The sequence below is a fragment of the Ursus arctos genome, unplaced genomic scaffold (assembly GCF_023065955.2).
Source record: "Ursus arctos isolate Adak ecotype North America unplaced genomic scaffold, UrsArc2.0 scaffold_15, whole genome shotgun sequence".
NCBI classification, from domain to species: domain Eukaryota; kingdom Metazoa; phylum Chordata; class Mammalia; order Carnivora; family Ursidae; genus Ursus; species Ursus arctos.
Window position 1 is genome coordinate 27116910 of NW_026622819.1, and position 17094 is coordinate 27134003.

The window sequence follows — 17094 nt, forward strand, 5'->3', positions numbered from 1 at the left end:
GTATAAAATAGTCCTGGTTTTGTTTTTAAAAGTATGTCTCCATACTAAATATATATGCACAGCTAAGAATCTGGCGGTCTCTACAGTACTTGACGGTGGAGGAAGAGGGGAGACAGAGCCTTAACAGGCAATTTCCCTTTTGGCTTATTTGTCTTAATTGTTGGACTTTGGCAAACAATAATTCTGTATTACTTTTATAATCAGAAAAAAAAAACCCTACTTTCCACTTTGAAAAAAATATCTAATAGAATAAAGCCTCCTTGCTTGCTGAATTGAAGAGTCTAAGGGCAAAGGGAATACGTATAAAAAGAAATAGTTGTACAAGAGTGAGGGTATTCATTGACCGTGGTGCAGTCAGTAAAGTTGTGGCCATGTCCGGCGAGGAGGGCTGGGAGGGCCGGAGAGGCCAGAGAGGCCGGGGAGGCCGGGGAGGCCAGGGACGGTGGGACAGAAAGGGTGAACCTGAATGGTGAGAGGCAAAGGGCCATAACAGTGAGAGGAGCCTAGAAAACACGACCCAGCTCTGTTCTGCCCCTGCAGGCCCCCTGGCTGACCGACTCCTCTACCCTGCTCAGCCCTCTATTTAAAACTTCAAAAGCTGGCCCCTAGCACTCCTCATCCTCTTTACTCTGTGCTGTTTCTTTTTCCATAGCGCTTACCACCACCCCTTCCGTGAATGAACTTACTCCCCGTGTTTCTGGTTTGCCACTAAAATGCAAGCTTCAGAGAGCGGCGCTTTGTCTCTCTTGTTTTACTGACCTTTCTCTGGCAACCAGAACTGGGCCTACTGTTGTTTTTACTACTTATTAGCAGTAGTGGTGGGAGTTTTACCTCATTGTTAGGACCCTTCCTTACTTTCAAGGCACCATTCAAGCCCCATAAGTAGTTGTGGCTTGAGTTGAAGAATTGCTAAGAAGACTTGAGTACTGCGCACTCTTCCACCTACTTTGCATGTATTTACTCCCCAAAGTCTGGAAGGCACGGTTCTTTCCCCTTCTGTCTCCTCCTCACCCCCAAGGCTTCTGTCACATTGTTCTTCACCTTCTCTTCAGGCGTTCTTCACCTTGGTTTTCCACTGGAAATTTTGAAATAATCCTTTATTTTCCGATGCCACTCCATTAGCCACATCCAGATTGTTGCTTTTACAGTTGGCACCCTTGTCAACAAGGCTTTCCACCTGCTACACACACATGCACACACACACCATCATCGTCATCATCATCATCATCATCCGCAAAGAAAACAGGGTTTCTCACCAGGCAGAGGCGGCTTCGAATCCCAGCTTTAAGGACTGGATGATTTAAGGGAGAGCCTTAAAATATGAATTTAAACTTAAATCTGTATGGGCAATTTTATATTAATTTAGGCTTATCTTGGTTCAAGTAGAATAGGAGATGTCTAGAGTCTCTAATAAAGGTCCATTCTTATCTTTTTGAAGTTAAAAAGAAATTGGAAGAAAAGGAAGCTGAGGAAAAAGAAGTTCCGCCGGCTGAGCCTCCGGCTCCTCCCCCTCCGCCTCCCCATCTTGAGCCAGAAAAAGAGAAGGAAATCCAGCCTCAGCACGAGCTTTCGAAAACTCCTGCAAAAGGGAAACCACCATCAGGTGATTGACAGAATAATTTATAATCCTGTTTGCCAGTTTCTTATCTTCACTTAGAAAAGAATTATAAATTGCAGTACCAATGCCCTCACGGAGACTCAGACTTTGAACAAATTCAGTTGTGCGAAACCAAGGTGTGTGCTCAGATAGACGTGGAAAAGCCCTTAGGAGCTCAGTGTGGAGGGAACGCCCGGTCCTCATCCCCAGTCTACTGACTAGAAGACCACAGACGAGAACAGGAGGGGCACAGAGAATAACCAGAAGGAACTTAGAGCAGATCCAAAGGTCAGACATATTTGCTGAACTGTAGCCTGATGTTTTTGTAGAGTGAGAACATCTTCAGAAAATGAGGTAGCGTAGCCCGTTGTTCACAAGAATTAGGGAGCAAGCCAACAGCATTCATCAGAGTCTAGAAGTCATAGGTAACTTCGTCATCTGTGCGAGTATGTGTGATAATAAAAGGATAGAAATGAGCACCTGGCATCTCAGGAAATGTATGTTTGTAATTTATAATGTATATGGATAAAGAGTTTGTGTAGGGAATATTTTTTAGCTTAAGCTCCTTCAACATCCTTAACCACGAAGGACCATTAACTTAAGTGGTAGACAATAAATATAAGGACAAAAGCGAAGTGGTTGCAGTGCGCGCTATTGGGAGAAGGTTAGTATCAGTTTGGTGCTGTGTGTAGGAAACAAGTGTGGCTCCCGTGTCTGGTGTTAGCTTTGTACGTAGCTCGCTGTGCATTACCCAAGTTGACCCAGGAATCCTGGATCTTGGGTGAGCATTGTATTTTTAAACTCCAGAATCTTTGCGCTTTATGGACATGTGAGATGGATGTGAATTTTTTAACTGAATTTATTTATGTTAAACAAATAAATTCGAAGACTTAAGTAGCATGTATTATGTTCTATTAAAGACCATTGTATTCCAATAAAATGGGGTTTGACTCAAGGCAAAACATGCAAATTCGAAAGAAATAAAGCACAAAGCCATAAATTTAATATATATGCCCTTTTCCCACTACCTCATTAGGAATTAACAAAAAATTCAGAGGTCTGGAGGAAAGATAGACATCTTTAAAACGCTGTTTAGAACTGGGGAGAACGGTTTTCACCGTGCCTCACATAAGCCTCGACTTATCCGATATAGTCCTTTAACCGATGGCCGTGGCTGTCCTCACCACGACCTCCCCCTCGGTCTGCTCGCAATCTGGAAGAACTATGTACCTGAGCCATTCCCGAAACCAGTCTCTGGCATTTCTGATTCAGTCTCTAGGTTTCTGAAGTTTGCTTGCGGTTTTAAAATTGTATTCTTGAATACTGTGCATGGGAGGAATAATAAAGCTATTGTTGCTTAAAAGAGTGCTTGCATCTGTCTCTTTCTTTTCACCAAGGACAGGCGTAGTGCCCGATCTTTAAAAACGTATCCAACTGTTAACCTCCAGAGGCCCAATTACTGCCTTCCAACAACAATGCCTTGACGGAAAGAGATCTCAGGGCTTGTGGGCATCGAGGGGCCAGTAGCTCGAGGCAGTGAAACGGGCGGCTGCCCTTACAGCTCGGGGAAGCTTAGTGAAGCAAGTTTAGAGGGAAAGTTCCTGGCAGCTTCGTTTATCTTTATATAAATAATTAACAACTTTTTTCAAATAAAACATTTTCAGAAATGAAAGCCTGAGGCTTCTGAACATGTCCGGCTCAAACACCCAACTACAATCTTTAGAAGTTGAGATGAAAAGAGGAATTGTTTACCAACAAATTAAAAAAAAATCAGGGTGGAAACAGTAAAGAAGGAGGCATAGGGCACTGAGTACGAGCAGTCCTTTTGTCCCCATATGGTTCTGCTTTGTCTATAGTTCTGCATTTTATATCTGCTTCAGATGTACTTAGGATTAAATTTGAAGGAGTTCGCAGTTACAGTCCATTAAAGGGTCTATTATCAAATCCACTACCAAATTATTAAAACTAGGGTTGTCAGTGTGACAGAACAGAACAGTACTCTATCCATGCTGCTATCTATTTTTAGAACTGATTTTTTAAAAAACAGGAAGAGTAGATGCTGTCCCCAGCCAAAATTAGACTTTCCCACAATGCTTTATAAATTCAGTGTCTTTTATAAATTCTAACTTTGTGTTTGTAACTTCTTTTCTCTGTTGCCTTGTTTAGAGCTAGTTCAGAGCTAAATAGGTGGTTATCCAAAGTGTTGTTATTAAAAGAACTAGGAGCTTATCTAAACTTTATTATTATTATTATTAAGCTTATTTCTAAAAAAGCAACTAGTTTAAATGTTTAGTTTTTATTTATTTGTTTGTTTACTTATTTTTGAGTTTGGTGGGCGGCTATTTGGATAAAAGTCTTTTTATAGAGGCTAACCAAGTTTCGGGGTCAATCCTTTTCTATGTCTTATTTCTATGAAGTCTTGGTTGTTGTATCTGAGAAGGTTAAATATGGTATGTGCTATGAATTTTAAATTCTTATAATCATCGCTTCTAAATATAGATAATAGGTCAGACAGGGTCTCTCCATCATAGGCTTTAAATTGCCCCATATTCCAATGAAGAATAAACTGTAGCCCAGGGCAAAGGGCAGATAATGATTGAAATTGTTTGGTGAATAATGTGGGATGTAGGGAATATTTTAAGGGAACTAGTTTATTATTCAGGATGCCTTATTGACCTTTAGATGATCAGTTTCCCATTTTCCCCCTTCCAGTATAGTTTGGAACTAGAGTCCAAGGAATCCAAGATAACCATATCCAAACCATCCTTAACATTGCAAGTTCTAGTCAATGCAAAATGGAAATGTAGAAATCGCAAGGCAGGAGGTCAGGAAAAGTTCAGGATGCATCATCTCAAAACAATGTGGTTATTCAGCTCTTCCTCAAAGTGTTTTGGCATCATTCTTATTACAGATTTAGTTGTCTTATTGCATAAGGATCATTTAGTTAATAAATCAAAATGGGGCCATATGCTTCAAATGAACTTGTAACCAACTTTTAAAACTCTGCAGCTATGTTGCACAGACGAGTTTACAATCAAGTCCACTACCAAAGATCGATACTAAACTTAGGACTAAACCTCTCAGTGTGACAGTTCGAATAGCACTATCGGGGCTGTCGTTCAAGACATTTTAATCCAGTCTGTCTTCAGGTGAATTTTAGCTCACACTTAAGATGTCACAAATAAACCTGTTTATCTGTGAGAAGTAATATTTGATCACGTACAAATAACATGGCCCAGGATATTAAAATCCTCAATAATGTTTATGTCTTGAATTTTGTTTAGAGTCCTTGCTTGGTAAGCAAGAATCTCCTCAGGAAGAAAAAGGGAAGAAAGGTGACACTTCACTCAAAAGAAAAGGTACCGCAGATAAAGATAGATACGGTTCAATGTCAGTCTGCATTTCCTAACTGCCTCAGGGAAGAGAGCCAGACTTGCTAGTCCTAACACCGAGTACTTCTCTTAGGCATTTGTAAACCAGGCAGTGTAAACCTTGCTGAAAACTATAACCTCAGTTGTTCTGTAGTCTGGATTTTAGCAAAGGTCCTGCTGGGAAAAGTGATGCTCGTGGGGAATATTTTAGAGATATCTAGTATACAGAATATCCATTCATCATAGAAATTATAGGAGTTATCCTTGGGCTAAGCTGTGCCATCAGAAAACTATACACTGAACCATATTTTCCTGATCTCTCATCAAATTCCCTCACTGATACGTACTTCAGTATAAAGTCCTCATCCCTTCGCAGTATAACCTAGCAGTGGAGGTGAAACTTTCATTATACCAATAATAACCTCATATTTTATTTTACTTTATTTTATTTTATTTTCTGAGGGGATAGTACGCCCACTACATCACTTAATGGCCCCTGTATGAAATCCTAGGTGAGAAATTTCATTCAGAATCAAGGGACAGGAAACGCTTTCTTCCTCTGAGTGGTTAGATAATTAGCACGTCTAAATGACACTATTTCCTTTCCTATTTTGGCTTTCCAAAACTAGCGCCCGTATCTGTGCAAGGGTACCCAGATCTCAATATCTGCTTTATTTTTTTCATATATTATTTTTTATTATATTATGTTAGTCACCATACGGTACATCCCTAGTTTTTGATGTAAAGTTCCATGATTCATTACTTGCGTATAACACCCAGTGCATCATGCAATACGTGCCCTCCTTACTACCCATCACCAGCCTATCCCATTCCCCCACCACCCTCCCCTCTGAAGCCCTCAGTTTGTTTCCCAGAGTCCATAGTCTCTCGTGGTTCATTCCCCCTTCTGTTTACCGCCCCCGCTTCTTCTTCCCTTTCTTCTCCTACCGATCTTCCTATTTCTTATGTTCCATAATGAGTGAAACCATATAATAATTGTCTTTCTCTGACTTATTTCACTTAGCATAATCTCCTCCAGTCCCGTCCATGTTGCAGCAAATGTTGAGTCAATATCTGCTTTCTAATGCCTCTCCCAGCTTTGACTTTCCACTTTAAGTTGTACTTGTCCTCACCCTAATTTCATGTATTTTTTTTCTATTTTATTTTAACTGTTTCTGTGAAATAAAGGGGATATAATTTTTAAGCAATTGATAGTTGGCAGAAGAAAATCCTAAGCTCTTAAAAGCATATTAGTTAGATCTCTGTTGAAGCTCCTATAACAACCAATTAAAATTGAAATGCAGTTACAAATATATACAGTTGGCTTTTTCAGGGTACATTCAAATGGGGTGGTCATGAGTGTGTACCTTTGTTTAACTTCTCATTACAAATTGCCAAATGCAGTTGCAAACCAAGAGTGTGCAAGTTCACAAAGTGATGGGCTGAAAAGGATCTTTATTTTGCCATTTAAAAAAACATAGCCATGATTCCCAAAGATAATCTCATCCTTCTCTGATTATGTAACATGATATATAACTGGAGCCACCTGATAAGTTAACACCGAGATATAAATTTTAGCTAAGATGTTAAGGGCTATAGTTCATGCTCAGCTCTACCCATTTACTAATAGGAGAATAATTTTAACATTTACGTTATGTATGCCTTGCTTTCTCATTGTGGTCAACAAAAGCAAGTGAAGGATCATCACAGAATCTTCAAAAATACAAATTAAAAAAACAAATTAAATATACTATGCACGTTAGTTACCAAATCAAGTTAAACATAATGATGCACATGCTTTAAGAGCACCCTTAGTTAGAAGTATACACACTCCGAACAAACCATGAGCAAATTCAAGTTCAATCAGTAAAATATATACACTGGTGTCATACGGTTAGCTCAATTTAACTAACATTTTTTGCTTTTATTTTACTGAATTTCTATTGTGTTTAATAATATTTGAATAGGTGAATTTGCATTCATGATTGAGAAGTCTTTCTGTTACATAGAAACACTTTTTCTGCAGGTGTCACGGGTTTCCTCATTAAAAGGAAGTTACGATTTTAATTCTTCGTATTTGAGATTAACATCATTGGAGGTGAACAGGACTGATTGATTATCTGTTTATCTCGCGGGTCATTTGATACCATTATATTGAAATCATCTCTTCTGGTTTAAGGAGCTATCTCCTCTCTTCTTTCTTCACACTTAGCTTTATTTCCTGCTGTTGGCATCTTCAACTCAGTCCTGTTCTTCTCTGCATAATAGATCAGTCTCTACCCTTCTTCTCCCCAGATCTTAACACTGAAATGTCATTGGCCAAGTGTATTTTGGTGTTCTTAAAGCATTTCTTATTCTCTTCAACCCATTTGCCATTGTCCCAGGTTATTGCTTCATAAAACACAGCTTTTCAACCCTATGACCTTACCTACCAGTTGTTAGTTAAGGACTGAAAGAAGAAAGTTTTCCATAATCAACTAATTGCAGAAAATACTGAGTTATGCCCAGTTAAAAAGTTGTAAATGCAGGATTTTTAAAAATATATCAATATGCATCTCTAAGGAAGTGGGAGATACAGTATGTAATATCCCAAAATATTTTGGCTGCAGAATTCTCTCTTGGAAGAGTATCCATTGGGGCTAGAGTTTTATGGAACAAACATTGGGGAATGATTTTGTCTTTAGTTCCACTGTCCTGCCCACGTATTGGCATTGGCATCCTTCCAGTGCTTGCCTTCTGACTTGATTTATAGTAATAGGTGCTACCAGGCCACTTGGCAATAAATGAAATGTCAGTGTTATAAACATTGGTGACATTTAACTGGAAGGGCCTGGAAGAAGATAAAAAGCTAATGAAATTGAAATACCTGGCTGCACCCACCAGACCACACTTTAAGTGTGGTCCCTGGACCAGTAGCATCCACATCACCTGGGAACTTACTCAAGACACAAATACTTGGCCCCACCCCAGACCTACTGAATCTAAAACTCCTGTGGGGGCCCAGCAATTTGTACTTTAATAAGCTGTCTAGGGAGTTCTGATGATTGCTTAAAATTGGAGAACTGTCAAACTGGAGCCCAAGGATTAATCCTCTACTGTAGCCATTGGAATATCAGAAACATTCAAGTATTTATAACGTATTATTTATATGTCCCATCCCCCAAAATATGTAAGTTGGATTGCAATTTAGAAAAAAACATATATACGAACTATTTCCATTTCAACATTGAATGAGGACTAAACAATCCAGCTTTCAAGTGAAAGCCAGTCTGTCTTTAGAACCTGCTGCTTCCATGTGGTGGGGTGAGTGGTACTGAGGAAGAAACGTTCCCCGCTACGTTTCGGGTGCCGGCAGATTATGTTCCAATCCCTATGGCATGGATACATTTGTATTCATTCAAATTTTGTATTTCCCCTTAGCATTTTTGTTGTTAAAAAATAAGTAACAGTTAGATGGAAGCAAAACACAATGGTCCAAAACACTACCTGGCTCTTAGTTTTCACTGAATGATCATGATATTTAAGAAAAGAAGAAAGAAGAAACTCATTCCAGTTTCACATTTACAATTGCAAAGTTCTTCTTGGAAATTCTTCTTAGAGAAATTCATCTTAAAGTGGCCATAGTGTTATCACTTTTATTTTACCAGATTCAAGTCAAATAATGGAAAATCATCTTATGGAAATATATATCAAATAATGAACATTGTTGGTTATTGCCTGAACAAATATTTTCTTAAATTTTTCTAAATGTAAAAAGATCTAGATACAACTTCAGACCTGTAGATAATGGATACTATTTTTAAATGTGTAAGTAGAAGTCACCCAGACTCCCCATTAAGACATAATTGACAATTTGCCCTCTACTTATAATCTATATATTTTTAACTAGCATAATAGTGTAAGGTATATTTACTTTTCTAAATAGCAATATCATTAAATAATACTCATTAAGGAAATAGAGCTTGGGAAATAAAGTGTTTCCAAATCTATAGTCATCTGTAAACTGCAACTAAAATCTCAATAATTATTCTGAAGGTAAGTGTAATGTAAACGGAATGAATTTCTAAACCATAATAACCTTGATCTTTTAAGGAAGTATTTGGCTTCCTGAGTTCAGCTACTTTGCTCTATCAATCACAGGCTCTTTCAGACCATAACCTGGGTGCCATGCGACCCCCCTACTGGTCTAGATTCCCTTCTTGATGCTCTCAGGGGAAGTGAAGCATATGCCCTTTCTGGATTCTGAACTGAACATTAGCATTCTTTCTCTTCCTCCTCTTTGTCCTCCTCTACCTCCTCTTCCTCCCTCCTCTCTCCTCCTTTTCTCTCCCCTTCTCTCTCTCTTATGCCTTCATTCAGCCAGGCTTAAGGCACAGCAGGTGCCTTCATCCATACTCCTTGAGGGTAGCAAGAAATATAGTTTCCCATTCAGAAATCCTGTGTCTCATTCAGGGAATATTGGAATATTCGGGAGCTATAATACTCTGTCTCCTTCCCCACATCCCTCACTGACTCTGGCTGACTTACAGTAACCTCCTTCCTCCCTTCTCCTCCCCTGAGCTTCAAAACAAAACAAAAACAAAACCAAAAAAAACCATCAAGAGCACCACCCATGGTATACTTACTCTCTTTCTCATTCGGGATGGAGAATTTAATTTGCTAGTATTTGCAAGAGTAAATGAAATGCATTTTACAGTGTAAATGTCGTTCATTATGGAAGCAAAGATAGAGACAAAAAATAAAATACCAAGTTGCTTTTCATAGCCAACTGGACAAAAAACCTGAGTCGCTTACAAAAAACAAAAACAAAAACAAAACCACAAAAAACAAAAGAAAAACTTGTCGCTGATATTATTGGTTATTTTGGAGGCTGTATAGAATGGGGTTTTTGATTTTTGATTTGGTAAAACTCCCCAAAATTGCTTAATGAATTTGCTGAAGCCCACGATAATTCTAGATTTATTCATCCACCAGAATCTGGTTCCATTCACCTACTTGTAATGGAATGATTTAATATGCATATTTAAGGTTCTCCTAAAGGAAGATCACCAGTGGGGAAAGGACCAGTAAAGAAATCACCTGCCGATTCTACAGACGTGTTACCTGTTCCCATAGTGCCACCGCCACCTAAGCCAGGATCCGAAGAGTGGGTCTACGTGAATGAACCAATTCCTGAGGTATGTCAGTTTAGATTGAAGCTAGTAGAAGCTAGCTTTTCTCTTGTTTATAGTAAGATTCATACCATTATTTGCACCATCCAGAAGGCCTTTTATAGCTGGTGATAAGTAAGCCCATCAAAAAGCCGAGGTGAGGGCACGTGTGGTCATGAGCCCTGGGTGTTATACGCAACTAATGAATCGTTGAACACTACATCAAAAATTAATGATGGACTATATGTTGGCTAATTGAACATAATTTAAAAAAAAAAAGCCAAGCTGAATTTTTGAGACTACTCATTGAATCCCATTGTATCCTCTCTCTACTTCTTCGAGTTTCTGAGTCATGCTTTGAACCGCTATTAAGTGCTGAAAGCAGGAGAACAAATGGGTTCTGTGAGGACCAATTTTCTCCCCAAGGACAAGCAGAGATGCAGTTTCCTGGAAGAATGACTTCCTCAGAACACATATCCAGCAAATTATAGCCCTCCATCCATGTTCTCATGCCACATGATCATGCTTTCAAATGAAGTTTAACCTCTGACTTCTTACAAATAGAAGAAACTTTTTGAAGCTAACTAAATTAATAAAAGAACAGGTCACTGTCTGGCCTGAGAACTTTAAATAGGTATGCCAGAATAAGGCAAGGAGATGCCCCAGGTGAGCCCTGGAAGCTCCCTTCAGTCCTTTGTTCTCTGACAACCGCAAAGCCCAGTCTCTACATAGGCAAAGCCGGTTGCTTCGATAGAGAAATCATCTTAAGAAAATCACCAAGAATGGTCTTTCCTTTCACACTTTTTTCAAAGACAAATTGCTCTATAAAAGATGCAGCCTTTTTTTCTTCACTGCAATCCTCAGTGAATTCTTAATGAGCTCTGAGCACTGACTGCTTGGGCCAGGCATTTGAGACCCAGTCATGAATTTCAGTGGTTGTGCTGTTGCTATTATTATTGATGTTTCCTAGGGAAATGTCTTATCTCCCCAATTAGGTTATAAACTCCTTGAGAGAGTGTGGGAACATGTAGGATAATTGACTATATTCAACACAGAAGCAAACACAACATACATTCTTGATGGAGCGCTAATGATTTTATTAATTTACATTGAATAAGGAAGTTAGAACAGAAAATATTTGAAAATGATAACATTAAATGATATAATTGTAGATGTGTGTAATATCACTCAGCCAAACAGAAGCTACTTTTTGAAATAAATACATTATAAAACTTGTCATAGAATCAGAATATAGAAATGGTTGTTGGGAAGGAGATAAAATTAAAATGATATTATTTGGCAGGTTTGGGGAGTGAGAGACAAAAATATTGAAATCTAATCCTTAACTCCAAACCTTGAAGCTTATGAGAGAAATAAAGTCATAGAGGACAAGAGGGAAATAGAGGACAGAAGTGAAAAAATAAACATTACCACTGAGATTTGGCATGTCGATCTTCTAGCTGTCAGGATTCTGGCAGAGAACAGGTGATAATTTAAGGAGAGTTGAATAAAGGATCAAAAATAAGAGAAAAGATAAGGATTTGATTATTACCTCCAAACAAGGGATAGCTGGAGCCATGTGGCATGTAGGCCTGAGAAGGTGGGAAAGGGAGCAGATGCTGGAAGCCAAGAGGACCTCTGCGTGGAGAGGGTGACCTGGCAGGAGCTGAGGCCTCAACAGAGGGATGTAGCCACCCACAGTGACACAGCAGAGGGGAGTGGGGAAATACAGGACCAGACCTCATGTTCTTCCCCCTCTCCCATCTCTTGCCCAGAAAATGGAGGACAAGGTTGTTTCCTGAAGTAGTTCACATAAGTTAGCCTTCCAGGGCACTGAGCAGCCTGAAGAATGGATTAGAACTTGGTCTGGAGGGACAGAGGGAAGATATGCCGCACAGACCTCTACCTCTAATAATCTAAGTGAAACTATGTAGAGAACACATTTTGCTACAATTAGAAGTAGTCTAGAGCCTAGAAACAAAGCAGCCCCATGATCCACTCTAGTCCTTTTCCCACCCTAAGCTTCTCACACTTTGGCAGGTAAGCTGCAGAGCTTACCTGTCAAAGAAGAAGAAAGACAGATGCCCAGAAAAATTTGGATTTCAGATAATCAATGATTTTAAGTGGGCCTCCTATACTTTATCTGGTAACCCTAGTTCCAGGCCTTCCAAGGACCCCATATCTACCTCCCTCAGTATGCATGTGGACAGAGAGAGAGGAAGTGGGGGAGAGGAGAAGAGGAAGGGGAGGGGGGAATGTAGATTGAGAGAGAAAGATGTTTAGAGATTGAGAGAGATTGCTTTCAGATCTGGCTCTCCCAGGTGGAGGCAGCAGCCAAGCTCCAGGAGAGCCTGGCTCCTACCCCCTTTGTCAGCCACAGGGAGAGACCGAGAAGGCGGTCAGAGTGAGAGGTCTTTGCTTTTCAGCTTCCGAAGCTTTGAAGCATATTTGCTTTGGCTACTGATTTCCCATTATACTCAGTCTTATCCAATGAAAAGAAGACTATTTAATTGGAAAGTATAGATCTGAAAGTATGGATCTGAACATCTAGTCACATCACATAGGTTCAAGGGCCCAGACCCAGAAAAATAATATCCTAGATATTGGAAAAACCTATAGATATGAAATTATAAATAACTCACAAAAATCACAGAGGATATGGGAGATTCCAGAAGACCAGATACAGGCAAATACCTAAATGTTTAATAAAAGACTGACGGGATTTAGTAACATACAGACCAATACTCCAAACGTTCAACCATGACAAAATTTGAGAGAAAATATTAAAAGTCTGACTTCTGAGCACGTATAAATGACAGAAATGGTCACCCAGAGCCTGCACAGGGTCATGATGTCCTGCCGAGCCGGCCCGTTCCTTTTCCTTGACAGGTTGAACAGACGTATCAGGCAAGTACCATAAACTTTGTGTATCTTGAGTTTAAAATGGTGTTTGACAATTTCTCATGAAGTTCTTATAAACAAATGAGATCTGTGAGCAGGATATTACTTCAATTAGGTCTATTCCTGGGTGGTAACTCTATATGCACAGAGTATGAATTAATGGATTAATGTCAACCAGGACGGAGGTGTAGTAGTGGGACTTATTTAAAATGGTCTTTAGCACCATTCTGGGTATCATGAAAAAGCAGAAACCAGAGGCAGGAACTAGAGGAAAAAAGTTGTTAAAATAATGACAGAGGAGCATTAAAGGAACCGTAGACATTTAAGCTAGATAAGTGAATACTTCAAATGTGTCAGGACATTAACTCATAGACTTTCGAACTAGATGGAGCCAGCCAATCTCCTAAAAATTTAACTGATGATAAAATTGGGTTCAGGTGAGTCTATGTAGTAAAATTTATTGAGGGCCTGTTACGTGCAAATGCTGTTCTAGATGCTGAGACTAACAACAAGCAAGTTTGATCCTGAATCCCAGCCTACCTCTCCTCCCTGTCTTCAAGTATCTGAGAGGCTGTCACATGGAAGACTGTATGAATGCAGTCTGACCTTCTCCTAAGGGCACAACTGGGCTGGGAAGTGGGAGGAACTACAGGAAGGCAAATTGCTGCTCCATGCAAGGGAGACTTTTCCAGTAATATAGCTGTGTGACACTGGAAGGCCCGCCCTGAAACGTGTCAGTGAGGTCCACGGAGGGATCGTTTATCTCTAGTATTTGGCATTTCTCAATTGGAAAGGAGGTTAGCCAAATAACCCCTCAGGTCCCCACGTGTAATTCCGAGTAAATAAATGCACAGCCAATAAGGGAATATTTAGTACAGAGAATTTATATTGAGTATAATATGTATCTTCAATTTTATTTCATTTTGATTATTTCTTAGTTTTGATTATTTATTTGTATCATCAAAGAGAACATAAAGAAACTTTCCAATTTTCATGGTACACGCAGCAACGATAAAACCACTTGGGCAAATTCAGAGAAGTGACTCATCACCACCCTGATATGAACACTAGATATTGTCCATGATAGGCAGTTTTCCAACTTAGGCAAAATATGACATCTATTTATTCATTCAATAAATATTTCTTGAGCACCTGTTATGTCCCAGACACTGCAGTGATTATAGGAAAAATGGTAGAGCGGTGACTAAAACAACCATTGTTCTCATTGTTCTTTATGAGACTGATATTCTAGAGGCAAATATGGACAAATGAACAAGCAGTTGCCATTAATGTCACCCTACTATAATAGGAGAAAGCATAGGGGGCTGAGATAGAACTCTGGGACGTCAGAGGATGACCTTTAAGACTTTTTGGATCAGGGAAGGGTTTCTGGAAGAAATTTATCTGAACTGAGACATGAAGAAGTATTTGGAATAGAAATTAGCCGGGGAAGGAAAAGGAAAGTGGGGCAAGAAGATTCACAGAGAACGCTTTAGATAGTTGCATCTGCATCTTGTTCTTCTTGCTAGTATTGCTCTTTCAACTCAGTCAGAAGCATTGTCACTTTGAAATGATTAATTTTATGCTTTACCATTTGACAGGAAATACCTTCCTTTTTAGTACCTTACTGGGAACTAATAGAAAATTCCTATATAAACTCCATCAAAACAGTACTCAGGCATCTGAGAGAAGAACAGCATACTGTGATTTCTTACTTATACAAAGTTAGGTAAGAAAAGTCTCCAAAGTCAGAATTTTATAGTCAAAGGCATGTCATGTGAGCTCCATCTCATTCTCTTACTGCCTTTCAGAACAAATTTCCAGCATTTTCTACGGCGTCCAGATCACAAACAAGATTTTGTATCTCAATGGCAGGCTGATTTTAATGCTGTTCCTGATGACCTGTGGGATGATGAGGAAATGAAGTCTGAGCTACACCAAAGAGTAAATGTAAGGAAATCTGCGACCTGCTGCACGAGGGTCTCCACGCTTGCGAATATCGTACTGCAGAACCCTAATCATTCCCTTCTTCTTCCCTGAGGTGTGAGGGTGAGAAGGGAAATGGTTTGAACACTTACCTGCCAACTTTCAAGAGCAATGGCTCTTCCAAACTTGAGTTCAGAATGAAAGCATGGTGGACAACACTTCCAGAAAGAGGAGTCAAGTCCAGCAAAACAAGACCATTCTTGGCATCTGTTTTGTAGACTCCTAACCCCTTTGTTAGGCACCGTAACTATCTCCATACCTGGCATTAAGCACATGCCTACCTTGAATGAAGTCATATGGTTGGAAAATATCAGGGAGAAGGAGAATGAGGGAACTTTATGGAAAACCTAAAGGGCTGCCAATATTGAATAGATCCTTTGAGGGAAGGTAGCAAATCTTATACATCTTTGTATCTCCAGCAAGCACAGTGCCTGGCACTTAGGAGGCAGATAAATTCATAAATGGAATATATTCGTAAATGGAATATATTACCCCAATGCTTTAGAGAAGGACTTGTGATGTCCAGGAAGGATGATTTCAATTAGGAAGTTAAAATACATTAAACTTTTTAAAAATATCAATTCAATCAATAAAGTAGAGAAGCTTCTAATAAAAATAGTCAAAGGAAAGAAAAAAAACTTTAAGTAGAGATTTGGATAGACCCATAGTTTTTGACTTCAGTATTTTCATTATAATTAATAAGCGAATAGTGTCTAATTGTCTTATTGGTATTCTCACTGACCACATACTTATTCTTTAAATGTTTTGTTTCATGTCCAGGTGACAGATGTTGTTATTGCTTTACACTTTGTCCCTTGCTTCTAATTCTGTTGCGTTGTGATCTGAGAATTAGGTTTTTAGATCTTTGATTTTAATTTAATTAAGTGATTTTAATAATATTTAAATTTTATCTAAATTTTTCAGTTACCTGAAACATGAAAAATTTTTGTTTATATCCCATGGGTGTTAGAAGATAGCATTTGGTCTCTAGTTAGAAGGTTCAATAAGTTTTGGCCAAATCAATCTTGTTAATGTCATTAGGATGCTTTTTAGCAGTGGATTCTCAGCAGGAGTATATTGTAGAGAAACTAGAGAAGTTTTAAAAAATAAACCTGCCTTTGCTTCAGGCCCTATACCCAAACTCAGGTTTAGGATAGGCCCCATACATCACTTTTATTTTTTAAAATGTCATAAGTAATTCTGATTGAAACAATTATACTTTGGTTACATTTTTATACCTACATAATCTTGCAAAAACCAATGGAAGTAAGTTAAAAATCCCTATGATGGTTACATTTCTATCCACTTGCCTTGCTTTATAGATTTTAATCGATTCAGTAGATTGCTTTACATATTTTAATGTAGCGGCAGTAATAGCTAACCTGACCACGGTGCATGCTGCCACTGTCTTCCTGCATCCTCGGGACAACTCTCTGAGGTGGGCACTAGTAAGATTCCCATTTTATGGATGACAAAATATGGTGAAGTAAGTGTCAGAGCTGGGATCTGACCCCACACCACCACGCTCCCAGCCCATGTCCAGAACCGTTCATTAAACCACTTCTCTGATGCAGTATTATATGACACATGAAGAAACAGGACAAGCTATCTCTTCATGGTCTCCCATACTCTTTAGAGTATAAAATAACCATCTTTGCACCAAAGTACTTCTTTTGTATTGAATTCTACTGTATATGATATTAATACTGTGAACCTTGCTTTATTTCTTATTTGTATTTGTCTCGTATAAGTTTAGACTTTTGACCATTTTGTGTCATTTTGTTTTAGGTGAGACTGTAGTAAGTACCATATAAACTGAATTTGGGCTTTTGACCCAACAGAAAACCTTTAAAACTTTTGTAAAAGTGTTCACTTTTAATGATTTTTGTCTGCACAACCTTCATAATTAATAGCCATGAGTTTTTCTTCTATGCAACCCACTCTGATTATTCAGGAATATATAATAATTCCCTAATTCTTGCCAAATGAAATGTGTAAACTAGTCATGCCTCTGGGTCAGCCCAGACCCTCTCTATGCTTGGTCAGTGTCCTTGTTCTTGGCTTATTTCATCCCAATTCTGAGAAGTTA

The 17094-nt window shown here is 38.9% G+C and overlaps 1 protein-coding gene across 6 annotated transcripts in view; it reads left to right on the forward strand.

Moving 5' to 3' along the window:
• SPEF2 (sperm flagellar 2) overlaps window positions 1–17094 on the forward strand; it is a 163307-nt gene that overhangs the window by 85576 nt on the left and 60637 nt on the right. For all 6 annotated transcript variants that reach the window (XM_057312193.1, XM_057312194.1, XM_057312195.1 and 3 more), the window contains exons 18-22: window positions 1439–1603; window positions 4882–4956; window positions 9997–10145; window positions 14621–14748; window positions 14831–14969. In XM_057312193.1, the coding sequence (XP_057168176.1) occupies window positions 1439–1603; window positions 4882–4956; window positions 9997–10145; window positions 14621–14748; window positions 14831–14969 (656 nt within the window). The remainder of the gene's footprint in view (window positions 1–1438; window positions 1604–4881; window positions 4957–9996; window positions 10146–14620; window positions 14749–14830; window positions 14970–17094) is intronic.